The 19,875-nt window shown below is 44.3% G+C and overlaps 1 protein-coding gene across 2 annotated transcripts in view; it reads left to right on the top strand.

Moving 5' to 3' along the window:
- The first annotated feature begins 3,427 nt into the window (after positions 1 to 3,427).
- ELMO3 (engulfment and cell motility 3) overlaps positions 3,428 to 19,875 on the top strand; it is a 39,418-nt gene continuing 22,970 nt past the window's right edge. Inside the window, exons 1-9 of one of the 2 annotated variants that reach the window (XM_087729126.1) lie at positions 3,428 to 3,786; positions 3,983 to 4,046; positions 7,220 to 7,333; positions 7,492 to 7,532; positions 9,560 to 9,632; positions 10,506 to 10,556; positions 14,234 to 14,403; positions 16,171 to 16,270; positions 18,699 to 18,850. In XM_087729126.1, the coding sequence (XP_087585252.1) occupies positions 7,256 to 7,333; positions 7,492 to 7,532; positions 9,560 to 9,632; positions 10,506 to 10,556; positions 14,234 to 14,403; positions 16,171 to 16,270; positions 18,699 to 18,850 (665 nt within the window). In that variant the 5' untranslated portion in view covers positions 3,428 to 3,786; positions 3,983 to 4,046; positions 7,220 to 7,255. Of the gene's footprint in view, positions 3,787 to 3,982; positions 4,071 to 7,219; positions 7,334 to 7,491; positions 7,533 to 9,559; positions 9,633 to 10,505; positions 10,557 to 14,233; positions 14,404 to 16,170; positions 16,271 to 18,698; positions 18,851 to 19,875 lie in introns of both variants that reach the window. The other variant, XM_087729125.1, reaches the window with a different exon arrangement.

Here is a 19,875-nt window from a genome sequence, read left to right as displayed (position 1 = left end):
GGCAGGTGAAAGGCAGAAGTGCGATCCCACATAAGGACCACACAAAGATTTAAAAATGCCACCTGCTTGGATTGAAAACAACTACACAAGCCCTTAAAAAGGATTCCATAGTTGATCTACGTAGCACCAGATCTGGGGTCCAATTTGATGTACGATCAACAATAAACCAGCAACTACTACAAAACACAAATGAGGCTTTTACTACACGTATTGTCCCTGAGTGATGGAGAAGGAACAGTCATTGCATCCAGAACACATCAAATGGTGGAGATAGCAACAGGATAAATACCCTCACCCAAATAATGGTTTATTTTGGGGAGGGTATTCTTTCTGTGTCTCAGTCTTTCCCACTTGACTTGTTCTGCATGCAAGACTCTTGTAGTATATAATTGTAGTATAGTATAGAGCCGAGGTGGCGCAGTGGTTAAATGCAGCACTGCAGGCTACTTCAGCTGACTGCAGTTCTGCAGTTCGACTGTTCAAATCTCACCAGCTCAGGGTTGACTCAGCCTTCCATCCTTCCGAGGTGGGTAAAATGAGGACCCGGATTGTTGTTGGGGGCAATATGCTGACTCTGTAAACCGCTTAGAGAGGGCTGAAAGCCCCATGAAGCGGTATATAAGTCTAACTGCTATTGCTATTGCTATAACCTTTATTGTCATTGTACATCATGTATACAACGAAATTGGTTTTACCCTCACTGGTGCAATCCATGACAAAAATTACAAACAACATAAATAGTATAAAGAATAATCGCTATGCAAGTAATTAGAAAAAAGAAAAACTAATCCTACATTTCCACGTGCGCGGGGAGTGATTGTGGTTGTGTTTTAAGACTCTCAATAGAAAGTTATTTTTAATAACTGTTTGTTCGGCTGGCTATGCTTCAATGTCTTCTGCCTGATGGTAGAAGTGAGAAGAGACACTGCCCGGGGTGGGAATCATCCCTGAGTGTCTTCCTTACTCTGCTGAAGCAGGAGACTTGGTGATGTCAGAGGGCAACCAATGGTTTCTTGTGCTGAATTGATCATTCACCGTAATGCCTTCCTGTCTGCAGCAGTTAAATCAGCGTACCAACATAATGCAGGACGTGAGGCAGGGGTGGGTTTCAACCGGTTCGCGGCAGTCCCCGCGAACTGGTTGGTCGGCGAACCCAGAAGTAAGTAACTTCCGGCAACGGCGAAGGGCCCACCCGCCCGCTCGCGTTCCTTACCCGGTTTTGACAAGTTCGGCACTTCCACGCATGCGCAGGGCGCATACAGCGCCTGCGCGATCCTCCAGGAGCAGCTGGAGCATCGCACAGACACTAGTACGCATGCGTGCGCTGCGCGCATGCACGAGGACGCCGCCAGCCCCGTTCCAACCGAACCGGTTGGAACGGGGCGAGAAACCCACCCCTGACGTGAGGACACTTTCTATCATGGACCGATAGGAAGAACCAATCGTGTCTGGCTCCCATCACCAGGCACAATATTAACACCTCTACTAAAGGATCACAAATACATCGTAATTCCTCTCTTAACTCCTCTTTGTGATTTAGCAAAACCCAACATACCTTCGGTGGCAGTGATGCTGTTGAAGAGGAGGTATCCTCTCTCCCTTTGTTTTTGAATCGGGGATAAGTGTCTGCCTCACCGATGCCTCTGATTCCCATGTTCAGAAATGTTTTTTGATGGGCCTCGTTGACATCTAAAAGCCAGAACTGGAATTTGCTTCTCAAATGGCTGACTTCCTTAGTCATCTCCATGCTCATGGACAGCAGAGCCTCTCCTGAAGTGGAAATACCAGAACTGGCATTCACCAGCTTAGCCATCGTGGGAATATGAAAATGCTCCAGTGTGGGACTCACTGGGAAGACTGGAGAACCTCGAAGGATTGTGGCAAGAAGAGGAAAAGTTCTTTGCAAGGCATCTGAAGCCCTGCAAAGGGACTATCAATGGAGTCTGTGGAAAGTCTGTGACTGGCACACGGCAAGCCAGCTGTCCGTGTTGTTCCTCTGCCAGCCAGAAGCCACATCTGTTGGCCAGTCTAAATAGTTGCCAGGGATTGTTGCTCGGCCCCCTCTTCCTTCTGGCAAAGGGCCAAGAGTTGAATTGCCTTAAGGAGAAGGTGGGCATCGGAGTACAGTTCCAGGATGGGGCAGAATGGAGAATTTGTGGGGAAAGGAGAGGGGGGAGCTAGCCTGGGGAAGGGTCCACACCTCTTTGATGCAGCTGAAGAAGCAGCCATGAGCTCGCTGGACCGACTTTCCTTGGACAGTTCACGTAACCCGCTGAAAAAAAAGCCCAAGACCACAGATATCGCTGGCAGGACTAAAGCCCAGAATTTGCATTTCATTGAATTACAATTTCATTTTAATGTATGCCTATTAGCATACATTCAAAGTGACAATAAAGTTATTCTACTTCTGTTTTATTCTGTTCTCTTCTACTCGATTCCTTCTCTACTCTTATTCTATTCTACTCTATCCTACTCCTATTCTAATCTATATTTTCTTTTCTATTCCATTCTTTCCTATTCCATTCCATTCTACTCTACTCCTACTCCTGCTGCTACTCTACTCTTTATTCTATTCTACTCTACTTCTCCACTTTTATTCTACTCTACCCTACTCCTAATTCTATATTTTCTTTTCTATTCCATTCTTTCCTATTCCATTCCATTCTACTCTACTCCTACTCCTGCTGCTACTCTACTCTTTATTCTATTCTACTTTACTTCTCCACTCTTATTCTATTCTACTCTACTCTACCCCTATTCTATATTTTCTTTTCTATTCCATTCTTTCCTGTTCCATCCCATTCTACTCTACTACTCCTGCTGCTACTCTACTCTTTATTCTATTCTACTCTATTTTACTTCTCCACTCTTATTCTATTCTACTCTACTGTACCCTACTCCTATTCTATTCTACATTTTCTTTTCTTTCCTATTCCATTCAACTCTACTCCTACTCCTGCTGCTACTCCTACTCTACTTTTTATTCTATTCTACTCTACTCCTTCTCCACTCCTATTCTACCCTACTCCTATTCTATTCTATTCTATTCTACATTCCCTTCTTTCCTATTCCATCCCATCCTAATCCTACTGCCTTCCCTTCCATCGCATCGTGGCGGTCTCAGCCCCTTTTTTGGGAACCTCGCTGGCCGCCCCGGAGCTTCCTCCGCACGTGCCGAACGGGCGCAACAGGCTCTGGCCAAGGACCCAGCGCGTCTGGCGGACAGGCAGGTTCGGGCCAGCATCGCTCGGAGCGGATCTGGCGAGGGAGCGCCAAGGCGGAGGAGAGTGGGCGCCTTGGCGCTCCTCCGCCGGCCAGCCCGCCCGTCCGCCCTTCCCGCCTCCCTCTACCCAGGGGCGGAGACGGCCGTCCTCCTTCGAGGGCGGGCAGCCTGGCCGGCCACCGCCCCGGAACTGCCGGAGCGCCGAGCGGGAGAAGGACGGCGAGCCAAGCGGGGTGGCTGGGTGGGCAGAAGGCGGCGGCGGCGGCGGCTGATGCGGCGCCCGTTCCCTTCGCCCGTTCCCTCGCCTCTGCCCAGCCCCGCTTCGCCAACAGGCGCCCGCCCTGCTCTCCGCGCCCGCCGGCCTTGCGGGAGCCTCTTTCGGGCCGGGGCCGCGGCGGAGGCTGCTGCTGCTGCTTCCTCGCTTGGAAAGCGCTGCTGGCTTCCCAGCCCGAGTCCGGCCAAGGATGCCCGGAGGGAGCCCGAGCTAAGAAGCGGAGGCGGAGGGGAGCGGAGAGCTGCTGGCGGACGCGGAAGAGGACTGTGGGATCCGAGGGAAAGTTTAGGTAAGGGGGGTGGGCAAAAAAAAAAAAGCGAGATCGGGCAGACTTTGAAGTTTTTCGGCTCCTCCAGGCAAGGTCTGGCTTCCCTCCGAAGTTTTCCTCCTCTTTTCGTCCCGGTAAGACGGGGAGGAATCGAAAGCGGGCATCGGTTCTCTCTCTCTTTCTGTTTTTGCTAACTCAGCTTTCCTTCCCCGCGAAGCGCCCGGCTGCTCTCAAGTCACCCGTGGAGCCCTGCGAGGTAGCCTGGGCTGGAAACGTCCAAGGTGAGCGCTTGCAAGAACTAAAAGGTGAGCTAAAGGAGGTGTGTGTGTGTGTGTGTGTGAGAGAGAGAGAGAGAGAGAGAGAAAGACAGAGAAAAAGAGAGGGAGAGAGAAAGAGTTTTGAACAGGGTGAGGGTCAAAGGGATTGCATGCATTTTTTAATTTAAGTGCTGGATTTTAAAAAAAAAAGAGAGGTTTTTTAAAGTTAATTGAGATTTTTTTTAAAGTTAATTGAGATTAAGTTTGAGTAAATTGAGATCGACTAAGGGGTTTTGGGGTGTGTTTTGGGTGTGTAAGTTTTGAACAGGGTTGAGGGTCAAAGGGATTGCATGCATTTTTTAATTTAAGTGCTGGATTTAAAAAAAAATTGAGAGGTTTTTTAAAGTTAATTGAGATTTTTTAAAAAGTTAATTGAGATTAAGATTGAATTAATGGAGATCAACTAAGGGGTTTTGGGGTGTGTTTTGGGTGTGTAAGTTTTGAACAGGGTTGAGGGTCAAAGGGATTGCATGCATTTTTTAATTTAAGTGCTGGATTTTAAAGTTGATTGAGATTTTTAAAAAAATTTATTGAGATTTTTAAAAATTAGTTGAGATTTTTTTTAAGTTAATTGAGATTTTTTAAAAGTTAATTGAGATTTTTTAAAAGTTAATTGAGATTTTTTTAATTGAGATTTTTTTAAAGTTAATTGAGATTTTTTTTCAAGTTGAGATTGTTTTAAGTTAATTGAATTTTTTTAAAGATAATTGAGGTGTTTTTTTTAAGTATTCAGTGATGGCTGTAATATAAGATGGATGTACTGTACGGGATGGCAGGAAAGCAATCTCGAATACATTACTATATTTTTAGGGGAAGAATGGAATTTATAAATGTTAAAGGATAATGTATAACACTAATAATATTTATGAGAAATGTATATTTGTGAAATGTATGTATGCATGAGTAAGAAAAATAATAAACTTTTCCAAAAACGAAAAGTGTTCAGTGATGGCTCAGCCTTCCATAAGGCGCTGGGTGGAAGAATGCCAAGCACGCCAGCCAGTTCTCCATGGGATTAAGAGGAAGTGGCTTGAATCATCCAAATGACAAACTCTACTTTTAATCATTAAGCAAGGGTCTGTTCCTAGAATTAGATCTATTTGTGGGTTTCTACTTAACTCTCCACCCCTTCCGACTAATAAATCCTTCTCTGCAGTGGCGCCTGTCAGACAGATGTGATTTTGAGTGATTTTCCTCTTCCTCCTCCTCTCTCTCTTTTTTCGTTCCCACCTCAGTTGCATGCAAAGTTCTGGGAACAAGGGAGCAATGATGGTTTGCAAGTAAAGCTGTGGAGCATTTCGAATTTGATTCTTAAAAAAAGGCACCCCGATCACGTTTCGTCAGCAACTCTTTAAAGCAGCTGAGTCTTTTCCCAGGATTGGGCCTCTTATGTCAGGGAAGGCGCATTGACCATGCCTCTCGACCCCACTTCAACCATGCAAGGGGAGAGAAATCTCTAGAGATTCTCCGTCATCCAGGTCAGGGTTGTCCCAAAGGTGCTTTTTCAGGAGGCATCTGGACTTACTTGTTTTTCTTTAAAGACGTTTCGCTTCTTATCCAAGAAGCTAGCAATAGCAGTAGCAATAGCAGTTAGACTTATATACCGCTTCATAGGGCTTTCAGCCCTCTCTAAGCGGTTTACAGAGTCAGCATATTGCCCCCAACAACAATCCAGGTCCTCATTTTACCCACCTTGGAAGGATGGAAGGCTGAGTCAACCCTGAGCCGGTGAGATTTGAACAGCTGAACTGCAGAACTGCAGTCAGCTGAAGTAGCCTGCTTCTTCAGCTCTGACAGGATGGTGGGGAATAGAAACATATAAGCATATAAGCTTATTAAATTACGAATTACGAGAAGGATATACACTCCTTGCAGACAGCTGGTCATTTGCATCCTTCTAGAGAGTCATTGAGGCCACTTGGAGTTTTTCTGTGTCTTTAGGATCACCTGAGTGATGCTCCTGGTTCCTATAGTCTTCACTTTTTCCTCTGGAAATCCATTCCTTCTCCCACACCATTCAAAGGCTGTTGATCCCAAATTGTATAGCTAAAAGTCTGTAGAGAGTCTCAGTCATCCAGGGCAACGTTGTCGTGAAAGTGCTTTTTCGGGAGGCAACTGGACTTTCTTGTTTTTTCTTTTGAAGACGTTTCGCTTCTCATCCGAGAAGCTTCTTCAGCTCTGACTGGATGGTGGGGAATGGAAGGATGTATACTCCTTGCAGACAGCTGGTCATTTGCATCCTTTTAGAGGGTCCTTGAAGCACTTGGAGGTTTCAAAAGGTGTTCAACCCAAATTGAATCTGATGACTGAGAATCTCTACAGACTTTTTAGTATAGTATAGCCTTTATTGCAGTGGTGGGATACGACCGGTACACCCCAGTACGGGGGTACTGGTTCCTGCTGGGAGCACCAGGTACCGATCCGGTACAGTGCTCCGGAGGGTCCACCCACCTGCCCATCCTCCTTACCGGTATTTGAGCCGATCGGGGCTTACGCGCAAAGAGTGTACGGCGCCTGAGTGACGTTCCGCTGAGTAGCTGCAGCATCACTGGCGATCAGTACGCATGCGCACGCGGTGTGCGTGCTTGTGGTATACGCCCAGCCCCATTGAATCATCCTGGTTGCAACGGGATACGGAACCCATTGCTGCTTTATTGTCATTGTACATCATGTATGCAACAAAATTGTTATCAAATATCTTAAATTAAGATATAAAATATCTTAAGGGATGCAGCGACTCAGTGGCTAAGATGCTGAGCTTGTCGATTTGAAAGTTCGGCGGTTCGAATCCCTAGTGCCACATAACTGAGTGAGCTCCTGTTTCTTGTCCCAGCTTCTGCCAACCTAGCAGTTCGAAAGCACGTAAAAATGCAAGTAGAAAAATAGGGTCCACCTTTGGTGGGAAGGCAACAGTGTTCCGTGCGCCTTTGGCATTTAGTCATGCCAGCCACATGACCACGGAGACGTCTTCCGAAAGTGCTGGCTCTTCGGCTTTGAAACGGCGATGAGCATTGCCCCTTAGAGTCGGGAACAACTAGCACATAGGTGCAAGGGGAACCTTTACCTTTATCTTAGCAACACATTTTTCCTTTGCCTGGATAGCATATGTGATGAGGGATCTCTGCATGCTTTCGCAGGAAGGACCTCCCGGTCAACCCAGGGAAGGGCTGACCATGCCACCTTCCAAAGATGTGGTCAAAATCGCTGTGCAGATGATGGGGGCGATTCCCCAGCTCATCGAACTGAATCAGGTAAAGGATCCTGACATCCTTTTTTTAAAAAACCCATTTGGCACATGGAAGAGTTGTTGCCAGCTCAGAGGTGCCCAATTTTATTCTCCGTGCACCGGCTCAGCTTAAGGTTCAAATCATGTGGAAACCCTCAACATGCCATTTATGTTTAATTACAGGCTAAGCCTCTGTCAGCAGTTGTGAAAGAAGTCTGTGAAGTGTGAGTAGCTGTTCTTTTTATTTATTTTTTGCTTTTGCTTTTGTAGCAGATCAGCAGAAAAAGTCTGAGACTGATTCGTAGGGCAGTTTCGGACGGAAGCTGCTGCTGGCTGCCAGATGTTTGCAAAAACTGACTGCCTTTTCCCACGCCTGCTTTAAGTTATGGGAGATCTGCCTGCTTTCTGTTTCATTAATACACTTTAGCTTTCTTAAACTTGAATGTTGAACACATCTTCAAGTTGTCAAAGTTGAAAAGCATGGCTATATATCAACGAAGACCCCAAACTACTGATAGCAGCCATTTATCCAGATGTTTGCCCCTTCACCTCCTCTTCACTCCCTTTCACTCTTTCTTCCTCTCCATCTTCTCTTCCATCCTCCTGCTGGAATTAAAGGTCTGTACTTGTCCATATAATAAAAGAACAACAGAGTTGGAAGGCACCTTGGAGGTCTTCTAGTCCAATCCCCTGCTCAGGCAGGAAACCCTACACCATTTCAGCCAAATGGTTGTCCAGTCTCTTCTTCAAAACCTCCAGGACTGGAGCCCTCACAAGTTCTGGAGGCAAGTTGTTTTACTATGAGGGAATTTTCTCCTTAGTTCTAGGTTGCTTCTCTCCTTGATTAGTTTCCACCCATTGCTTCTTGTCCTGCCTTTAAGATGCTTTGGAGAATAGGTGACTCCCTGTCCTTTATGGAAACCCCTTAGATATAAGAACACTGCTATCATATCGTTCTTCGTATGTTTTAGACGTGTTTTAGATAAGAGAAGGTGATTTGTATCTGTGAAAGAATAGAATAGAATGAATAGAATTCTTTATTGTCCAAGCACAGGGGTGAAATTCAGCAGTTTCTGACATATTCTGGAGAACCGGTAGCAGAAATTTTGAGTAGTTCGGAGAACCGTCAAATACCACCTCTGGCTGACCCCGGAGTGGGGTCGGAATGGAGCTTTTGCAGTATCCTTCCCCCAGGAGTGGGGAGGAAATGGGGATTTGCAATATCCTTCCCCTGGAGTCGGGAGGGAATGGAGATTTTGCAGTATCCTTCCCCTGCCATGCCCACCAAGCCATGCCCACAGAACCGGTAGTAAAAAAAAAATGAATTTCATCACTGGCCAAATGTGATTGGACACCCAAGGAATTTGTCTTTGGTGCATATGCTCTCTCTGTAATAAAAGACAAGATACATTCATCATGAATCATAATGTACAAGACTTAATGATAGTCATAGGGTACAAATATGCAATCAAATCATACTAAGAAACAATATAAATCGTAAGGATACAAGCAACAAAGTTACAGTCCTGAAGTCATAAGTGGGAGGAGATGGGTGATAGGAACGATGAGAAGATTAATAGTAATAGTACTGCAGACTTAATAAATAGTTTGACAGTGTTGAGGGAATTATTTGTTTAGCAGAGTGATGGCGTTCGGGGGGAAAAACTGTTCTTGTCTAGCTCTTTTGCTAGGAGAGAAGAATCAATTTAAAGGAGAGAAGAATCAATTTTACAAATTGGAAACCCATGGTAAAAGAAATGAAGTTTAATTGGCAGTTAGTTCAATTAGTACGAAGAGTTATTTTGTCTTCACTATTCCCTGTTTTGGAGTGTGACTTCTGGTTTGTGCACACAGCCTTGTGTGCTGCCTGCACAACATGTTTATGGAGATAGGAAACCATCTCTAGGAACTGGTAAAGGCTGAGTAAGCTGTTGCACAGAATTTTACTCCCCCAGTCTGCGTATGCATGTGTATATACACAAATATAGGCATGTATAATTTCTCCTTAATTCCATCACCCCTCCCTTTTTTGTGAGGGTCATGTTCCTTTCAAGTAAGCACAAAGTTTGATTAAACCTTATAGAAAACTTAGTTGAGTAGCAGAGGAAACATTTGTATGATTCAGACAATTTATCTCCTTGAAGATCCAGTTTTTTTCCTGGGAGATTGAAACACCCAATTGTTGTTTTTGTTTTGGGGGGGGGGGATCTCTGTACCCTGGCAAAACTCCAATTGTTTGTCTCTAACATAGGTGGAACCTGAATAATTCCGAGCGCTATGCTCTGCAATACGTGGATGGCCAGCAAGCCTACATTACAGAACTGGTGAGTGGATTTGAGAATGAGTGGTGTTTTTAAAAAATGCCTGCTGTTCTGACCGAGGCTTCCCAAGAGCAGGAAGCAAACTCCTTGTCCCGACAAAAAACCCTTTTATTAATTGACTGTGAATTCTGCTCATTCACATCCAGCAAAGTCTTTCGAGGGAGGATTTATAGTCACAGACTTTATCTGGCGTGGAGAGCTGCCAGGATGATATCTGCAAAACTTGGCAAAGAGTCTCGGAGAGTCACAAACCAATGAAGCAAACTAATTGTTTCCTCCAAACTCCACTCCCCTTTCACTCCTCTTTTATTTCCTCGGGGAGGGGGGGGGCATTCATGGTCCACCTGTGGCTTCACTCCTAAGTCAACCCCTGTTCTTTAGCTGTTCCCTTCGTCTGGCAACTCTGTGCATGCACACACTGGGAACAGGCTCCAGCTGTTCATCTGCCTCATGCAGATGTCTGACTCTGAAGCAGCTGATAACTGTCATATGGCCCTGGCCCCCTCTCTGCCTCCGACACAGAGCCCTCATCAGAGCCTTCCCCAGACTCCAGGACTGGCCAATGTTCCTCCCCAACCTCCTCACTGTCTGAATCTGCTGCCAGCTTCGCTGGCCGCTGGGGGCCACAACACCTGCAAGGAAGGTTATAGCCTGGCCAGGAAAAAAAAAAGATGGACATTGAATGATTACCATAAGTAAAACGATTTTCCCTGCCTTTTATTTTTCAGTTCTCCTAGAAGGCTAGTTAAAATGTTGGCAAGATAGAAATTTGGAAGATTGATTTGAACTTTTTCCTCCCCAGTTCATCTTTGACTGCTTTTATTCAGTATTTTGAGATTTTGACTGCGCAATTTTTTTCTTGTGTTGTTTTGTTAGAACCGTGGAGAAATTAAGAATGGGAGCATCCTACAGTTGACAACTGCTCCGGTAGGTCCTACTGTAAACAGGAAAGCATTCCGAATTTTATCTTTGCTCAAGGACGTCTATTATAGAAGCTGTAGATTGCAAGCACGTGATTTCTGCATGCTTTCCCCCCATTATTTTCAATATATATTGGGCTTTTGTCATCTTGCAAATATTGCAGACTAATCATTAGAACAAAACGAGATAACCCCTTTGCATCCTGCTGGCTCCTCCATTTACGCACATCCTTAGGGTGATGATGCATTATTTTATTTTATTTTTTGCAAATACAGGAAACAAGAGAACGTTTTATCGTTGTGTTATAAAATACTTTCAGAGCGAACTTTCAGACGTTTGCTTCCCACTCGGAAGGTTGAGAGTTCAAGCCAAGGCAGTGACGAATGTTTCTCTATCTGGGCACAAAGAGAAAATATCTGTTGTGAACTCCATGTAGGTGTCAGGAAGGGCATCCAGCCAGTGAATGCTCAGCTCAATCGTCCTGATCCCACCCCGAAGCAAGACATCGTAAAACGAAGAGAAAAAAAAAAGGATACTTTCACATGAGGCGCTTATTGTAAAATCATGCAATTTCCTCCATTGATTTTCATTTTTTATTTTTAATGATTGGATAGAGAATGTTGATGGCCAAAGGCCATTAATTTCTTGTCACGGTAGCCCTTAACACATATTCCGACTGCTTCTTCCTTATTTGGAGGAAATTCATAGGAAAGTAAATAGTGACTTGCTAAAGAACGCTTTTAAAAAAAACCCACCCACATCCTGGATACTATTTTTACCTTCTATTTATATCAATACTTTTTGATTGCTTTTTCTTTTTGCTACTCTGGCTAAATTTCACAATCCTTGCTGTTTAAGGTTCCAGGGCTTAGCAGCAAAATATTCTTATGCCCATTTCAAAGGCGGATCACAGAAGCAGCAACGAGATGAGCTGCGGTTGTGTTCCTTTTGAGGTTTTGACACGGCTTTCCTCAATCTAGATCCCTCCAGATGTGTTTGTTGGGAATCTTAGGACTTGCCCTCCCTACACATCTGAAAAATGTGAACTCAGCAGCCGTTGCTTTGATATAACTTTTGCTGTTGCCTTGAGTCAATTCTTGGTTTCATTTAGTTATTTTTTTGGTGATGGTGGTGGGGGAAATCACCTTGATGCAAATGCATAACTTACCTAAGGTAAAGGTTCCCCTCGCACAGATGTGCTAGTCATTCCTGACTCTAGGGGGCGGTGCTCGTTTCCGTTTCAGAGCCAAAGAGCCAGCGCTGTCCGAAGACGTCTCCGTAGTCATGTGGCTGGCATGACTAAATGCTGTTCCCTTCCCACCAGAGGTGGTCCCTATTTTTCTACTTGCATTTTTTACATACTTTCGAACTGCTACGTTGGCAGAAGCTGCGACAAGTCACAGGAGCTCACCCCGTTACGCGGCACTAGGGGTTTGAACCGCCGGATTTTCAAATCGACAAGCTCGGCATCTTAGCCACTGAGCCACTGTGTCCTACCTTCCTACGATTCCCCCAAATGTGATGCAAATATATATATATACCGTAACTAGAGGCTGTGCTGAGATTGAGAGAGGAAAAAAGGAAGAGGATCTGTAGACACTTTATCAGCAGATAAGGCAGCTTGCTATGGACTTATCACACCCACCGGGATTTTCAGCCTGAGGGATGTGCAAACAAATTGGGAAAAAGAAATCCAGAAGCATCCGAGGAGACCTCCCTGGGCTTTCTGAGCTCACCAATAAAAGGAGGGCTGGGGGATTCCTATCTTGCTTCTCATGCTTTTTGTAATCGGAGGCTTATTTCTTGTTGTTTCAACTCATTTAAAGAATCCTCCTTCCTTGATTGTGCTCTGCAGTTAACCTGGCAGCGTGGATAAATGCTCTTTTAGTGGCATTAAATAATTGCCGTTCATTGGATCAACAAGGATTTGATTCTGTGGGAAGAGCTGAGTTACCCCTCTATCCATACATTATTTTAGAAAACCTTATAAAACGCCTTTGCTTTTTATATATCAGCATATCTCAAAGACCACTCAATTGAGAAATATAAACTGGAGTGGAGAAGATGGATTGACTATATTCAAAATAAATACAAGACTAAGAAATTCCAGATAGTTTGTGACTGAAGAAGCAAGGAATGATATAATCTGTTTAGAGTTAGCCTAACAAAAGAGGAGTTAAAGCTCACATGAAAGATGATACTAACTTTTTAAAAGTTTATTTTAGAAAATCTTTGTTAAAGATTTATACCCTGTATTTGTTCTGGGAAGTCGGGGGGGGGGAGGTTGAGGGGGGGGGTTGGGTTTGGTTGGGAGGGGGGAGGGGAGGTAAATATTTGTAAAAGCCTTTTTTTTTTCAAAAATTTTCAATTAAAAAAAAAAGCCTTTGCGTTCCCCCCCCCCCCCCACTCTATGCCATAAAATAGCCATCAGTATAGGTAGCCTGTTTCCCCCAAAATTAGACCCAACGGGAAAATAAACCCTAGGATGATTTTTCAAGATGCTGGTTATATATGCCCTACCCCCAAAATAAGCACCGATTAAGATCGTCAGCTGGACGGATGCAATTAGTGCCGCATTTTCCCGAAAATAAAATGTAACCAGAAAATAAGCCCGAATGCGTCTTTTGGAGCAAAATAATAATAATATAAGACCCAGTCTAATTTTGGGGGGAAACGCGGTAGTTCTCGACTTGCGACCACATCTGAGCCCCAAACTGGTGTTGCTAAGCGAGACAGTTGTTCAGTGCATTTTGCCGCAATTTACAACCGTCCTTGCCACCGTTGTTAAGCGAATCACTGCAATTGCTAAGTTAGTCACGCGGGTGGGTAAGTGGATCTTGGCTTCCCCATTGACTTTGCTTGTCAGAAGGTCGCATAAGGGGATCAACGTGACCCCCGGGCCCTGCAACCGTCGTAAATACGAGACAGATGCCAAAGGTCTGAATTTTGATCACAAGACCATAGGGAACCAACGATCGTGAGTGTGAAAAAAGGTCAGAGGTGGGTTCCTACCAGTTCACACCTATTCGGTAGAACCGGTTCGTCAAATCTACCAGAGGTTCTACCAGTGGACCCGGAAAGCAGGCCACACCTACAGAAGAGGTTCCAAAAATTTTGAAACCCACCACTGCTACAGAGAGAGAGAGAGAGAGAGAGAGAGACAGACAGACAGACTGACAGAGAGAGAGAGAGAGAGAGAGAGAAAGAAAGGAAGAAATAAATAAAGAAAAAAAGAAAAAAGAAAGAAAAAGAGTGAGAGAGAGATGAAAGAAAAAAGGGACAGAGAGACAAAAGGAAGGAAAGAAAGAGAGAAAGAAAGAAAGAAAGAAAGAAAACACATGGCTGGCAAGCCACTCCCATCAGGTCACATGGCCGGCAAGCCACTCCCACAAAGGAGGCCACACCCACAGAGTAGATTCCAAAATTTGTTGAAACCCACCACTGAAAAAGGTCATTAAGTCACTGTTTCCCAGTGCCATTCTAGTGGTCATTAAATGAACTGTTGTAAGTCGAGGGCTATTTTACTTCCTCAATGTGGGTGGGCCTTCCATTTTGATGGCTTTTTTCCCCCTTTCTCTTCTGAACCTGTGCCTTTCTGAGCAACATGACCAGAACTGAATGCAACAATATTCCAAGCGTGGCTAAATCATCCTCTTTGATTTCCCCCAAATATCCCCTGGCAGGATCAAGAGGCAGCAAAGCTGCATGGGGGTATTCAAAGCAACAGTGTGGACGTGAAGACCAATTCTTTGAAGAAGTTGGCAAGCCTGTCGCGGGATGTGGCCTTTGCCCAGGAGTTTATTAGCAGAAATGGCCTTAATCAGCTCTTCCTGATTGTGGAAGAAGATAATAAGTGAGTATCTTCAAGGCGGAAAGGTGCTTCACTGCTGCGTTTGGCATGAGTTTTCCTTTTCACCTCTTTCTAGGATATTTTCTGCAGCTCCTCAGGCAGTGGTAGTATTCAGCCGGTTCGTATCGGTTTAGGCCAGTGGTTCTCAACCATCCCAATGCCGCGACCCTTTAATACAGTTCCACATGTTGTGGTGACCCCCAACCATCAAATTGGTGTCTCGGTTCCTAAGACCATCGAAAATATGTGTTTTCCAATGGTCTTGGGCGACCCCTGTGAAAGGGTCGTTCGACCCTCAAAGGGTCCCGACCCACAGGTTGAGAACCACTGGTTTAGGCGAACTGGCAGTGGTGACCTGAGGTGGGGATGGGCCCGCTCTTGCCCTGGTTCTGTAATGTCCTTTTTAGCCACGTTTTCTAAGCCGCAGGCATGTGTGGAAGCCGCGTGCGCGAGCAAACGCCTGCATGGAAGGCGTGCACTCGCGTTTTTGGTGCACAGTGAACTGGGAGGTAAAATGTTGTTGACCCTTCCCCCTTGACTTGGGTTGTGAGCCGCCCTGAGTCCCCTCCAGGGAAAAGGGCGGCATAGAAATTTAATGAATTCAATTAAAATTAAAATTCAATTATGTGAAACGCCCTGAATGCGATTCCTGGAGCCAAGTGAACCGTGAAAATGGCTGCGATGTTAAGAACTCTGTTGGTTTTTAAGCTTTACCTCCATGGAGAACAGGTTGCACATTTCCCTCCCCCCAAAAATTGTGGCTTTGTCCACAATTTTCATGCTGGACCCCCCATTTTTTATTGAGTTCACCTGGCTCCAAAACCTCCAAGGTAACCTCGTTTTCAATGCCAATGCATGCCACCTGCACCAGCAAAACACATACATGGAAGGCACGGAACCTGTACATGCTCACATTTGAGAACCGGTGGCAAACTTAAGTAAATCCCACCGCTGGGTGCCACCGTCAGCCAATAATCCTTACGGATCAAGGGACTGCCCGTCCAATTGAGTTCCAGGAAGGAGGCGCCAATCCATTTGGGGGTTCGTGAAAATTGTGCATCTTAACTCTCTTCTCCACAAAGTTTCCTCCGTTTTCTCTTTATAACCTGAAGTTGTGAATGAATAATCATAAGTTTCAGGGATCCAACTCTCCCCTGTGACTAGAGTGAGTTATGCAAAAGGTACACACCAGTGGTGGGTTCCGGATCCCGTCGCAACCAATATGGTGCAATGGGGCCGGGCGTCCACCATATGCATGCACGCATGCGTACTTATCGCCCGCAACACTCCAGCTGCTCAGCGGAGTGTTGGGCAGGCGCTATACGCTCTGTGTGCACATGCGCAGAAGTCCCGATCGGCTCAAATACAGGTAAGGACGGCAGGCGGGCGAGTGCGCCCTCCGGAGCACCGTACTGGAACGGTACCTGGTGCTCCCAGCAGGCACCGGTATGCCCGTACCGAGGCATACCGGTCATATCCCACCACTGGTACACACTTATAATACAGCAAGCATTTCTCAACAACAATATTGTGATGGCCCTTGAGTTTTTCCTTAGAGTAGTCCGCCACATCTCTTTCTGCTTCCTTGGCCTTTTTTCCCTCCCCGGGGATGTTGGCTTTTATGGAGACATTTCCTTTTTCTTCTTCTTCTTCTCGTTTATCCCTTCTCTCTCCTCCCAGGTTCCTCTAATGCATCCTTCCTATGGTTTCTGGGTCTGAGTCTTCCACCCGCCCTTTGGCTCTTACCCTGTTTGCTGTCTGTTACTCCAGTACAGGGGAGGTTCTGGCGTATACCCTGAAGGCCTTTGTGGAGCTGATGGAACATGATTTTGTTTCCTGGGAGACCCTCAGCCCCACTTTCATCAAAAAGGTAAGGGTCACGGAAGCAGGTCCTGTTCTTCCAGAACATCTGGCTTCTAGATTTCTCTTCAGAAGATGGTCAGGATTTAGTGGAGGTGCAAAATCAAGTTTGGCAATGTGGACTTCACGGACGTTTCTTTTTGGGTTTATAAGATCCCTTTTCTCTTTCTCTCTTTGTCTCTGTCTCTGTGCGTCTTTCTTTGTCTCTTTCTCTCTGTCTGTCTCTGTCTCTCTCTCTCTCTCTCACACACACACACACACCTCCCTCTTCTTCCTATCTCTTCTTTCTTTTAAAATGAGTGAAGAGGAAGTTAGTGTATTACAAAACCCCTGTCTTAAGCATCAAATTTATTTTCAAGACTGTTTCCGAATCACACCTAGGAACAGTGGCTGATTACATCCATCTATCTGTGGATCTATCTTCTGATCTATCCAGTTAATCATATCTTATTGGTGTGTTTACAAAGTGAGTTGTAAATCTTAAGCATTTAGAAAAGCACCGTAAACGTGTCAAAGTAAGTAGCACAGGAAAGCTTTTTTAAAAGCTCCATCTTTCAGTGTAAAATGGGGCGCTTAAAGTCACGTTATGCAATGTGTGCCAAGGAATTTTACTTTAATTAACTATTATGTGTTGACCCCCCCCCCCTTTGAATTATCACTGTTGTGGTTTGGCTGACACAAAAGACGGAAAGACTTTGAGATGGGAAGTGATGTGGGAATCCTACAGGAAGATCACAGGCAGCTAAAGGATCCTTTAAGCATATCTTAGATCCACTTCCAGGAGTAGAGAAGCTTACTAACATTTCTTTAGCAAGGATCAGTGTGCCTAGTCAAGTTCTGGAATAATTAACTTGATGTTTTCCAGGATCAATTCAATGGAAGCCAAACAGAAACTGTGTATTTCCAGGAGCGATCTAATTTTCTAGATCACATCGTTTGCTGAGAATTTCACAGTATTCACAGACTCTGATGCTTAAGAATCAAGACTGTGGTGGCTTTAAAGCAAGAAAACCGATTTGTCACAACTGTTTGTCAGATGACTTCCTGCTTAGCTTATACAAAAGCTGCCCAAGGGATTTGACCAATAGGATAGGATAGGATAGGATAGATAATGGAATGGAATGGAATAGAATGAAATAGAATAGAATAGAATAGAATAGAATAGAATAGAATATAGAATAGAATAGATAATGGAATAGAATAGAATGAAATAGAATAGAGTAGGGAATGGAATAGAATAGAGTAGGGAATGGAATGGAATAAATAATGGAATGGAATAGAATAGAATGAAATAGATTAGATTAGGGAATGGAAGAGAATTGAATGGAATAGGATAGGATAGATAATGGAATGGAATAGAATAGAATGAAATAGAATAGAATAGGGAATGGAATAGAATAGAATAGAATAGATAATGGAATGGAATAGAATAGAATGAAATAGATTAGATTAGGGAATGGAAGAAAATTGAATTGAATAGAATAGAATAGATAATGGAATGGAATAGAATAGAATGAAATAGAATAGAATAGGGAGTGGAATGGAATAGAATAGGGAATGGAATGGAATAGAATAGGGAATGGAATAGAATAGAATAGAATGAAATAGAATAGAGTAGGGAATGGAATGGAATAGAATAGATAATGGAATGGAATAGAATAGAATGAAATAGAATAGAATGAAATAGATTAGATTAGGGAATGGAAGAGAATTGAATGGAATAGAATAGATAATGGAATTGAATGGAATGGAATACAATATAATGAAATAGAATAGATTAGGGAATGGAAGAGAATTGAATGGAATGGAATAGAATAGAATTCTTTATTGGCCAAATGTGATTGAACACACAAGGATTTTGTCTTTGGTGCAGATGCTCTCAGTGTACATAAGGAGAATAAAATACATTCATTAAGAATAAAAAGATACAACACTTGGTGATAGTCAAGGTTACTAAATAAGCAATCAAATGATATTAGTAAACAAATAAAAACAATATAAATTGAAAGATACAAGCAACATAATTATAACCATAAGAGGGGAAAAGACAGATACCAGAAGAATCATAGTAATACAGTCTTAGTAAATTGTTTGACAGTGTTGTGGGAATTAGTTGTTAAGCAGAGTGATGGCATTCAGGGAAAAACAGTCCTTGTGTCTAGTTGTTCTGGTGTGCAGTGCCCTACAGCGTTGTTTTGAGGGTGGGAGTTGAAACAATTTATGTCCAGGATGTGAGGGGTCCGTAGTTATTTTCACAGCAAATATGTCAATTTTGTAAAAAAAATGAGTAGATATCATTCACGATTGAGTGCCAGCCGTGGTAGAAAATTACAACTCTTATTGTTGCAAAGAAGGAAAGAATCAAAGCAACTAAGTGAACGAAGGTATCAATCCCTCTCAATTTGTCTTAATGATCTGTCATCTGTTCTTTGCTGTAGATTGTGAGTTACATCAATATCAGTCCCCTGGATGCTTCCATCCAGCAGATTTCCTTGGCCATCTTGGAGAACATGGTGCCCACCAGTCGGGCTCTTTTTGAGCTGGTCAAGCAACAAGTGACTTTGGATCGCCTCATTGCCCTCTTGCAAGTGTAAGCATTGGATGAACCGTAAGGAGTAGATTTCCAGCAGTCCAACCTCCAAAAAACCCCACAACCCACAAGATTCGCAAAGGGTCCTATTGTTTCCCAGCAGTGGGTCTCATCTGCAGTGGCAGAAGCGGGGGGAAGTCACAGACAAAAAGTTGCAGAATGAAATGCGGCATTTTAAGGCTGCAGCTGCGACGTTCTAGCATTCTGCCTGTAGAGAGGGACTGCTGATGGTGTATCCACATCTGTCAATCACCTGCAGTTGTTTTGGGATCATTGCCATCTCCCAGATGTGGGGTTTCCAACACCACACCACCACCATCCCCAAAAAAACCGCCATATTTTTCAGAGTATAAGATGCACTGGAGTATAAGACACAGCAAGATTTTGAAGAGGCAATTTTTTTAAAAAAAGTGTTTGCGCTCTGCAGACCTCCCCACAATGATCCGTTTTTCATGAAAACGGGCCTGTTTTTTGGTCAAAAAAAGGGCATGCATAGCCTTTAGGAGGCTTGTAGAATGCTCCTGGGAGCCTTGGGCGCAAAAACGAGCAAAAGCTAGCCCGTTTTTTGGCTCATTTCTGCCCTCCCAGCCCCCAGGAGCACTCCATAAGCCTCCTAAAGGCTCTGCACAGGCATTTTGGTGAAGGGGGCAGTGACAGAGCCGGCTGGCGGGGCCTTGGAGGAAGGCCTTCTCTGTGGCTGCTCCGACCCGAATCAGCTGCCCCCAGAGGTCCGGACCTCCCCCACCCTCATGGCCTTCAGAAAAGCTGTTAAAACCTGGCTGTTCTGGCAGGCCTGGGGCTGTTGACCTTATTATGTAGGGTCCAGCCCCAATTTGAATGTATGCGTGTTGGAGAATTTTTAAATTTTTTATTTCTATTTTTTGTTTGTTTTTCTTTTCTTGTTCTGTGTAAGCCGCCCAGAGTCCTCCCGGATTGGGCGGCCTATAAATCTAATAAATTAAATTAATTCTGGAGGCAAAAAAATGCTGTATTCAGTGTATAAGACACACCCAGATTTTCAGCCT

This window comes from Thamnophis sirtalis, unplaced genomic scaffold (genome assembly GCF_051295495.1).
Source record: "Thamnophis sirtalis isolate CommonGarterSnake01/CBP01778 unplaced genomic scaffold, rThaSir2_p1.2 scaffold_14, whole genome shotgun sequence".
Taxonomy (NCBI): Eukaryota; Metazoa; Chordata; class Lepidosauria; order Squamata; family Natricidae; genus Thamnophis; species Thamnophis sirtalis.
Note: the sequence above shows the minus strand (reverse complement) of the source record. Positions and strands in the feature narration are given on the sequence as shown.